The sequence below is a fragment of the Azolla caroliniana genome, unplaced genomic scaffold (genome assembly GCF_043228905.1).
Source record: "Azolla caroliniana isolate FFs.n. ecotype wild unplaced genomic scaffold, voAzoCaro1.0.p SCAF_1, whole genome shotgun sequence".
Lineage (NCBI taxonomy): Eukaryota > Viridiplantae > Streptophyta > Polypodiopsida > Salviniales > Salviniaceae > Azolla > Azolla caroliniana.
Genome location: NW_028230436.1, coordinates 34,175,659 through 34,186,334, shown reverse-complemented (window position 1 = coordinate 34,186,334; position 10,676 = coordinate 34,175,659). Strand labels below are relative to the sequence as shown.

At 36.6% G+C, this 10,676-nt stretch overlaps 2 protein-coding genes across 2 annotated transcripts; both read right to left on the bottom strand.

The window, feature by feature from the left end:
* Window positions 1-5,015: 5,015 nt before the first annotated feature.
* LOC147870017 (AT-rich interactive domain protein) lies at window positions 5,016-6,336 on the bottom strand. Its single transcript, XM_087335960.1, has 2 exons — window positions 5,909-6,336; window positions 5,016-5,321 (listed from the first exon to the last, which is right to left on the bottom strand). The coding sequence occupies exons 1-2, from the start codon at window positions 6,278-6,280 to the stop codon at window positions 5,151-5,153; spliced, it is 543 nt and encodes a 180-aa protein (XP_087192086.1). The 5' UTR covers window positions 6,281-6,336; the 3' UTR covers window positions 5,016-5,150.
* A 1,786-nt stretch (window positions 6,337-8,122) lies between these two features.
* LOC147870016 (metacaspase-6-like) lies at window positions 8,123-10,115 on the bottom strand. Its single transcript, XM_087335949.1, has 2 exons — window positions 9,654-10,115; window positions 8,123-9,177 (listed from the first exon to the last, which is right to left on the bottom strand). The coding sequence occupies exons 1-2, from the start codon at window positions 9,997-9,999 to the stop codon at window positions 8,336-8,338; spliced, it is 1,188 nt and encodes a 395-aa protein (XP_087192075.1). The 5' UTR covers window positions 10,000-10,115; the 3' UTR covers window positions 8,123-8,335.
* Between the last annotated feature and the right edge of the window lie 561 nt (window positions 10,116-10,676).

Sequence of the window (10,676 nt, the reverse complement as noted above, 5' to 3'; positions counted from 1 at the left end):
TTCTTGTTTCATTAAAAGGGAGTTCCAGTTGAAACCACTCTATTGCAATGTAAACATTTAATACACCCCCTTCGTGTAAGCCAAGAAGTTTTTAATTTTAGATTTGTTGCCCATATTCACTAGTTTTTTCTAGCAAAATAGCTATAAAGCATTTGACGTGCAACCAAGAAACTACCCATCTTGTTAAATTCTTTTAGGAAGTAATGGATGGGACACATGTTGATCATGACATTGATAGTGAACTTGAAAATGATTGATTAATGACGCTTTGCTAGTCAAGTAACTATTTACTATGTATTATAAATTCAACTAAAATTGCCAACACTTTGTTAGCTCATATGTAAAGTATTTATTTATTCAGCCATCCATGTTTAAAATATGTTCAACTTAAGCAGAGTGTGTGTGGAAAGGATCACAAATTCGGGAGTGGGAGTCCTAAAGAAATAAAAAACATTCAGTAATTGTTTTAGGAGTCTTGAAAGTTTCCAAGTATAATGCACTAACGTGGAACCTATATTGTAATTATAATTCCTTTTTTAAGATGTGTCCCATATCACATTCAAATCAAAGTAGTTGCATCATCATATCAAGGTCATGTATCATTTTAAGTAAATATGGAAAGTAAGATGTGCCAATATATCTTTGTGGCAAACAATATGTAGAAAACTTTAAAGACAGGTATGATTCACTCATGTAATCAATATATGAAACAACCTAAAAGTTGAGACTATGTCCTTTATAATCGTGAGATGAACAAGTACACTTCATTTCCAATGTTTTAGTACTTTGCACTTCCCTTCCTAAATCAAGAAAAATCAAGTAATTGCTTTATTGAACAATTGAAAGAATGGTTTAATTATATGGTGTTTTGAACGAGACAACACATTAAGATGTGATAAACTTTTATAAGCGTGAGTTTACAATGATGTTCGTTGTTTTGTTTATATCATGAAAAAATCACCCACAAGAATCTTACATTTTATGGATTGTTTTCTTTCCCTCGTTCACATGTCATGACTTAATAGCATGTAGTTATCACAAATTAATATATGTACATTTATATGTAACCCTTATGGAAACAAAACACTATCATCGTATTTCAAAACTTTATGTGAATGTGGTAAGGCATCACAACTTTATTGTGTGGCACCAAAAAGTCAAGGGAAATGATCTATCATCTATAGATTAATCTATTTGGAACTAATCAACAATCTTACGTAAACAAATTTTATTGTTGAATTGACACGTGAGCAACAAGGAAGGAGCTAGGATGGTAAAGTCGATACTTTATACATTGATCTTTTGACTTTGCACTCTCTGATGATTTGTTATATAAAATGGAAAATGTTAACACTTCTTTTATTGAGCAACCACAATTTATTGAGCATAAATTAGAGAATTATATGACATGAATACCCATGAAACAAGATAGATATGTAACAAGGAAAACGAATTCCATTCAACAGTTTTAATATTTTGAGAATATGAAAGGAAATTGATTATTGTATTTCATCCAACAACCTTGAGTAATATACTCTATCATGATATGAATAGTTATGCAATAGTTATACATTATTAGAAATTGGGTGTATACCTTTGGCAACTAAATGTTGGAGTGCACTTTATTCAGTGCGTTGACATTAGACACGTATATGTATGGCCATATTGATAAAACCATGAAATGTAATTTGGCCAAAAGTCATATATCATTTGTAATAATCTCTTTGGTAGTCATGACTCCTCTATTTGTGGTGAAACATGTCACACACCATACATGGAGTTGTAAGTGACTCTTGACGCTCAAGAATTGTACTAATAACTATTACAATTAAGGATACACAATGTGACTACGAGAGAAAAACCTACTTGATAAGTTGGGATTAAAAACATTGGAAAACCAATCAAATGGGATTGAAGGTGGAGTTTGTGTGAACTTGTTCGCAAATATAAAATCGATCAATCTCCTACGCAATGCCCCAATGCACCATGTCACATAAAAGAGAACATGACTTAAGTCATGTAGTTCAGATTGTGGACAAGGGGGACATGCTCTAACATGTATGGATGAGTGCAATTAACCTATTCATAGCAAAATATTGTTTTGTAGATTGGTGTCGATGTAGGAGTGGTGCCATGGTGGCTTCCACCCCATGAATAGAAGTTACGAAGAAAGAGAGACCAAGATGAGAAGACAATTAATTCAACGTGTCACTTATTGACTCTTGATCGATTGTTTTTTTCCCGCATGCTAAAATAGGAACCCGTTTATAACCATCTTTTGACAATTCCCACGAACTCATAAGCTTCATTCATACACTAGCCTTATCTCTCCCACATGTTCTAACCTTACTAATACACCAATGGATTAAGTCCATCTAAATTATATGCCTACTTGTAAATTTTATCCTAGGATAGGTGTAAAACATTTAATTTGCTAAGTTTTGATCATTGACACTACAAAAAACTGTCATTCACCATTGAGACATCATCAAGCAAGAGTAATGCATCACATCTTCCAAACCATTGTTGCATACCTTGCATCTAATTAAGACTTTTTGTTCCAATCTCTTCCCATGGAATTCTAGTAAGTCAAACTATAGGATAGTTTTGCGCTTAAACATACACTTCATAATCCTCTCCTAGTCCATGGTCTCAATGAGAAGTGATGTGATCTCAAAAGGTAGAAGCATGTATGCCTATATATATATAAACTTCAAAGAAATGTATTAATTTATTCATTGTTATTGACATTTCTAATGGGAACCTCTTCAATGACTACATTTGTAATGGTAATCTCTTCAATGTGGTAATGTTGTACAAATTTTAGTGACATCACAAACCACACTAAAAAATGTTTTAGTCCTAGTAGGGCTTCAACTCATGAACTTTGGCTCATAAGAATGATATTGTAACCGACTAAAATACAACACTTTATATATTAATGGAAAATTACAGATTATCATGGAAAGTAGTAGAAGGTTCTGTAAGTCACGAAACTTCATGGATAGTTATGTGAGGTACCAGAAGGTTATATGGGTTGTAGATCTTTATGGGAAGTTATGAGAGATAGTAAAAGGTTCCAATAAGTCATTTCATACTTAATCACCTCCTCCAAACTTAATCAAACTCTCGTTCGTGTTTCATCACCACACTTACGAACAAACATAGCATATAAATATGATACTTCCCCTTTCTAGTCAACAAATTAATGCGACTTTGTTCAAATACTAGGATAGTTGGAGTTGGTACTCTTGATTGACACTTGTTGATTGTGACCTAGAGAGATCTTGAACATTGGTAGTCTTCCATTGTCACAGAGAGAAGGGAACATTGTCATTGACCTCTACTCTTTGATAATGTCTTGTGTACTATTTTAATTGGAGCATGCTCACACATAACATAACCGTATGAGGAAGAACAAAATATACACAAGAATGCAATGGTGATTTAATCAAATTCAACTTTCTCTTTTCCCCAGAAAAATCATATTACATAAAGGTACAATTGAGCAACATGCTTTACTTCCCAATTGACGTACCTAAATCTAAGGCTTTTAATATCCAATAAGCTTGTAACTATGCATTTGTGCTAATTAACAATATTGGTCTTTGTCAATTGGATTTAGAAGCCGCGACCATACAACCACTAGTAACTTTCCTATTACACGTATTATACATTTTCAGATCCACAATATATTCCATATTATGATATTAAAACCATATCATGAAACCACGATCCTCGATTGCCAACCAAAGTGACACCCACACAAACCTACTCCTCTTGGAAGCCATCCAAATAGATCATGTTGTTGAGAGGACTTGTGAGGTCATACATTTGGGTTGTGTTGTCCATTTGGAGATTCTACTTTTAGGGAAAAGCACATCTTTACTTCTAAGTTCTAAGACAAAAACATATATATTTATTTTTAAGAAAAAAACATTCTTCTCGCTCATGCCTACGCAATGTAGGTAAGGGGGTAGATCCACAATACTGTCAAATCAATTGTCTCATTACTTGGTCTTGTTCTCCTGATTGCCATGCATTCCTCTCATCAAATGAATGTACTTGACTCCCATGCATACCTCTCATCTTACACAAATTCATTTCTTCCAGTTACCTTGCCTAAATCTACTCAAGCATTCCTCTTGTGCTACATACATTCATTTAAAACAACCTATGCTGGGAACATTTTGAAACTCCCAAGTCCCATACACAAATGATATCGCCTTCTCATTGATACAAAAAGTTGCAAGCATATAATCACTACTAACTGGAGCTCAGCCATAGATAATAGAGATATATTTGTATAGTGAGTTAATATAAAACACATGATTCTCCAAGGTTTCAAGTGTATATCCTCTGCATCTTCTCTGTTTGTGGTTTCTAAGCCCAACCCAAAAAAGGAGTGACAAAATAATAATACTGGGGAGAAATGGTTCCAAATGAAAATTTCTCAAAGACAGTGGCGAGCATTAAGTGTACTCATGAAATACATGCCGGATGCGCAATGGTCCATTATCAGGGAATCAACAGTATCATTCATAAAAAAAGGCTTTTCATAAATATTATTTATGCAACAACAGAACAGAATCATGCCATAAATGATATTTCAGCTTTGGAAATGTCTTTCCTGTTCTCTCCCTTACAGAGCATCATCCCCAGCAACAGACGAGTGGAGCTGCAAATATTCTCCCCATCTGATTAATAACATAATTCATACACAATATCAACTTTTGCATGACTTTCGCCCTCTTATTATTTTGATTTAATACTATAATTACATTCACACATATATACGTCTTATTATCAAGTATATGTTTGATCAAAAAAGAAATATAAGGAGGCCTTGTACATACACATGTAAAAAAGCTAATGCCTACCCACATCTAAATAAAACCAGTAGAACCTAATCATAAATAGAATCTATTCATATATTTATGATGATGTTCCAAGCTTCCATGGAACTATTTACATATACATATGCAAATGTTTTACACATACGCTAGGCATCTATGTGTTTTGATCAATATCACTACATTTAAGAACACAAAAAAGAAAGAAAGCAAAAAATACTCAAGAGTACAATTCAACAACAATGGGGCCAAGCTATAGAAAATGGTACATGCTCTTCCTACGTGGATTCATATAGGTTATTGTGATGGTGAGGGTGCATCCTTAGGTTCAGGTTCATCAAATATTGTTGAATCTGAAGGCGATTCCACAAATCCTTGGGCTTCCATGGCTTCTTTAAATACCTCTGTTTCCTTAAAATCAGATGCACCTTCATTGTAATATCTTACAGCGACAAAGCATCCAGTAAGCTGCAAATAAAAAACATTGGAAGAAGATTTATTTATATCCACCACCACCGTACTTGATCCCCAAGAAACACATAGGAGCATGGAAAATGCAAAGCAACTTGTGTATAGAAAATGAAAGGATGAACATGGAAGTACCTAGACCTTATATATATATCCATACTGAGCCTATATCTATCTTATCCATAACTACTGATACAGGCCATGTGTGTGCACACTTAAACACGTCATAAACCACTCCACCTCTCTATGTATAGGTCCTTCAGATTAAATGACTACAAAAAAACTGCACATGCTGTTACTAGTTCATCGACATCATCGCATAACAACTATTGTCTACATCAAGGATGATTATTTCACAAACCATCTACTTTTATCGGCTTCATCTACATCATCAGTTATCATGCCTACATCATCGACTTGATACGCACACATCGTCAGTTATCACGTCTATAACATCAACTTCACATATCCACCTCATCATCAGCTTAACTGATTCACTTCTACATCATCAGTCCACACACCATATCATCATGTAACAGAGTATCCATCTCCCTTTAGCGTAAAGGATAAAAGAAAGGATAACTCACCGCTACAACAATTCCAATCGCCCAAAGATATTGGACAATGAACCCGAGGGCATTCCATTGTGGCCCTTCCCAAAAGTCTGGTTCATCACCGGGCAAAACAGGTCTGACATACTCTTCTTCATCTTCGTCTACGTCTTCATTTTCAAGTCTTTGTTGTTCGATCAGGTTTCTTTCTCGTCTGAACCTCTGAGAAGGTGAAGACCTCTTGGAGGCAGAAGGCAGCAACAGCGTTCTTCTGGATGCTGAGACGGAGCAGAAACGAAGGCATGGAGCCAATGACGAGGAAGAAGGAGAAGGAGCAGGGATGGAACCTTGTCGTGGGCTCAGGCAGGGTTTAACTGAGAGAGCCACGGCGGACAGAGACGACGCCATAGCCACGACCTTCCTTCTGCTTGGAGCTAAGATAAGGGTATCACATATAAACACATATATTACATATTTACTACTGACATACATACATGTAGACACTTCAAAAAACAACCCCACTTCTTCTTTATTTTCCTTCTTCTTCTTCTTCTTCTTCTTCTTCTTAGTGGCACTGGTGGTGGTGTCTTGGTCAGCTGTGTTGGTTGATCAATGATGACTAACTAATTATAGATCACACAAACTTGACCCTAGGGCGGGCGGGGGGCACGTCCTCCCCCACTTGGGTGATTCCTACTTGACTGAAAGAGTACGGGGTACTTGAACCCATGACCCCCCTTGATGTGCTTGTTAAACACTCATCATCATTTCACATTATTGTACACATTTTCATTGTTGGGTCGATCTATGCTATAGTTATTCGTAGCACATTGGGTGATAGCTAAGCACTATCACCAAATGGCAAACATGCATCACAAGTAGGTTGGGAGCATCGACAAGACTAGATGTATTGTAGGTGGACTATATCTGAATGTTGTCAAGCCAGTCTGGTTGAACACTCGTCTTTGGCATGAACGGTGTAATTCTCGTTCTTCTTGTCCATAATAATATGGCTTTTCCTTTCTTAATCTAATATTGATTTTGCCTTTGGTCATTGACAAATTGAACCAAAATCTTCTTCTTCTCTTTTCCAAGAACTTTGTGGAGCTTTTCATACTTATGGAGTCCATCAACAAGCAAGAATACATATGCCTCATATCAAAACTTGAGTTCCTCACAACCAAATTTGTAACACCAGAGCAAAAGAATAAGAGGTTGCATAAAGACTTGTAACAAGTTAGTGTTGAAAAGGCACATTGATACAATGAGCTATCACACTCGGTCTAACAACTAGAAACAATTCTAATTAACTTTGAAACAACAAACTTCGGAAGTATAAAATTCTCTACGAAAGCCCAAACCCCAGCTCCTAGCAAATTTGAATCATACACAACTATTGTTCCATAGATTTGTTGGCCTCCTCTCAATACCCAATCAATGTTTTCTTTTTTGTTTGTTGCTAGAGAATGTGTGCCAACGCAATTAGAAATCATGATTGCTCAATGATATACTTGTGTTATCTTTGTCTTGACGTGTCTTGAAGTACTAGCTCACTCTTGGATTTTATTTTATATGACATTTTGTTCTATATTTGCAACAAGCATAGACAGAAAGAAAATAGTTGAATAGGCAAAGAAAGGACAATCTCCTTGTTGCAATTTTTAGATCATATTGATCATTGTCCTTGTATTTCCTATAGCTCCAAAGAAAGCTTGAAATTCCTCAATAAACCATTTAAATCTTCTACCAATGGTGCGAACCACACTAATTTTGTACCTATTAAAAAGGTTGCAATGAATCTAACTCAACCCAACATTTGTTGGGGATCATGATTCAAATGCACCCCTCTTAGTACCCAACTAACGTTGTAAAACAATACCCACTCATAGTGCAATTATGTTTGAGGCTTGCAGTTGTGTAGGTAAGCAAGTCAAGGAATAGAGGGACCATCTGGACGAAAAAGATGCTTAATGTTGCTATTCCCTACCTGACCTATCATGCCTCATCCTCCTATTTCCATGTACCATAAAATTAATTAATAAAATCAATTATACAAGAAGTGTTGGGTTTACAAGCCATCGAGCCAGTGATAACCTGAAACACGATGGCATGGACCAGATCCCCATGTGCCACTTGTCATTCACAATTATAGTAGAACCCCAAGCACTTGTACCAAAGGTTACATGACATATAATATATATCTCCAAGACCAAAACCTTACAGTATATAAACATTTTGTCAACTTTGCCCGAGAAAAATTGTAAGAATGATAATCTATATGTATACCATACAAGATAAGACCATGACATGGAGATACAAGTATGGGTCGTGACCGAAGGAGAGAAAGAAAGAAATATTAACGTCTTTTAAGAGGCCTTGATGGCCTGTAAGACGACCAAACAAGATATTTACATCTTAAAATGTTATCTCACATTTTAGTACAACAAGCCAAAATAAAGACCTTCAACAAATAAAGGGAGCATACACATTTTCATCGCTACAATAAAGGCCGGGCTGCTGCTTGAAGCCTTGGCTCTTGAGAATGTCTCTTATGCCTTTCACAAGTTGATAGTTATTTACCGGTTGTTCATGCTGAGAAAGAAAAGTTTGAAGTGCATTGCTCATGGCACCATGTGCATCGCATTGCTGCCCAGTTGGAGTGGTATCGGCCGAGATCTCATTGGATTGGCACCCACTAACAAGTATCCCCATGTCCCTATGTGTCATTTCCATCAGATTTGGTGTATCGTAAGCGGGCTTGAAGTAGTCATCCGGATTTCGAAGCCGATTCAGCTTGTGTTTCAAAAGTTTCAAAGCCGAGTTACTTATGGTTCCTGTCCCTGAACCATGCAAACTAGCCCCATCACTTTTCTGCAAAATACCCTGGACCCAATACTTGACGAATTTCTTCACATTCAAGCTCGAGTCTTTCCCAAACATGTCGAAAAGCGTTGGCCGGACTGAGTCATCATCAAGGTCATCATTCCCTGTCTTTTGCTTCAAAATCTCAATGAGCATTGGAAGTGGTAGGGAACGGCTTTTCCTATAGCCTTGCAGACTCTCATAGTTGTTCGCATTTAGATGATCTTCATTAGAATCCTTATAATTCCGATGACCGTGATGCATGTAACTGCAAAATTTAAGTTTTAGTTCATGACGAATCCCTGTGACCCGTTGCGGAGTAGTGCTGTCACCGATCTGTTCTTTGGCATTGTTTATGAGACCCCCACTATGGCATGAATCGGATACCAATGTAAATGTCACACCTTGTGGAACCTTATCCACTATTTCTCTAAAGTCATCATCTACATTGTCAAATCCCAAACCAGCCAAAAGATTACCTCTATGGATCCATCAACGACAGATATACATATATTCGCAAATCTGTGTATGTACATCTGAATGATATATATTCATGAATCCATGTACATTCATGCATTCAAACATCCATAAGTTAATACATACATATATGTGTGCATAGATATATATATTCATATGCGTTTTTTTTTGTGAGCATCCATATGTTCAAACACTATCTATATTCATGTAAATCCCATTCTCACATTCATATATGAATCACTCTACTGACTCCATGTACATGCTGTTTTTTAGTAATTTTTAAATTACTGGTTGGAAACCTCAATATCTGGTAAAACAAAAACCATGAAATAGCAAACCCAGATGGTTTAAAGTGTTAAAAATCTTGTCAATTGGATGCAATAAGCATCGTTTTTGTGTCTTCCAAGTGTCTTTGTGAGGACAAAAATATGAAAGAATTTACCTGTGATAAGGTTCATATCAATTGGTACTATGCATTCATCGTAGCCCGTGGTGTCATTGGCTCCTTTTGGGATTGGCAATCTTACTCCATGGCCGCTATAATGGAAGAAGAGGACATCGCCTGGCCGGGCATTGGTGACAAGGTTGTGGAGGGCATGCTTGATGTGGGCACCAGTGGGCTGTGTGAATGTGACATCAGTGTCAATGAGGATGGTGATGTCCCTTTCGGCGAAGCCAAACCGATCCACGAGAGACTTGCGAATGCTCATCACATCATTGATGCAGCCCCAGAGCTCATAGCTGGTGTTCGGATAGTTGCATCCCACCAGAACAGCTTTCTTGGGCATGGCTAGATTTGGGCAGCTCTGCTATATCTACAGACTACAAATATGTGATCCGATGCAGAACAGAGTCCGTCTCTGTGTCTCTCTTATAGGCCATCATGGTCTCTTAAAAGACATTAGACCAAGTAAACGTGCCATTAAGTCGGTTGACCTTTCATACAAGTTCGTCAACTGCCTTGGTCAACTGTATTATTTGAGCAATTATATTATCTATTCATCCATGCCTCTATTTCGTACAAGGCGTTGACTAGAAAGGAGCATTTTGTAGAAGTAATAGGAACTTTCCGAATAATTGATTTGAGAATCACACTTAAGTGTTAAGTGTGCTTCATGGGGCGAAAGTACGGGCGGTTATGGCCTTGAAACAAACTTGTTTCTGTTTTTGTAATATGATATTGACATTTTCATCTACATTGCATTGGCAAGGATACCGATTCCACTACTAGACATGTTAATTCATGTGGGTAGGAGGGTTGTAAATTATTGTATGGATTCTTTGTAGCCTTTGGGCACCTTTTCATTAATACCACTATGAATCTCGACTTAAAATAGAACAATAATAATAAAAGGATACCGATTGCATATGAGTGTTTATAACTTGTAGCAAGTGTATGGGTTCATGTATGACAAATTACCAAGGTATGAACATGATTATTCCTTGTTCTATACCATATGAGTTA

Coding starts and splice junctions, on each gene's coding strand:
- LOC147870017 (XM_087335960.1), bottom strand. CDS start 6,280: ATGGCGTCGTCTCTGTCCGCCGTGGCTCTCTCAGTTAAACCCTGCCTG. Junction 5,322..5,908: donor CGATTGGAATTGTTGTAGCG/GTGAGTTATCCT, acceptor TTTTATTTGCAG/CTTACTGGATGCTTTGTCGC.
- LOC147870016 (XM_087335949.1), bottom strand. CDS start 9,999: ATGCCCAAGAAAGCTGTTCTGGTGGGATGCAACTATCCGAACACCAGC. Junction 9,178..9,653: donor TGATATGAACCTTATCACAG/GTAAATTCTTTC, acceptor TTGACAATGTAG/ATGATGACTTTAGAGAAATA.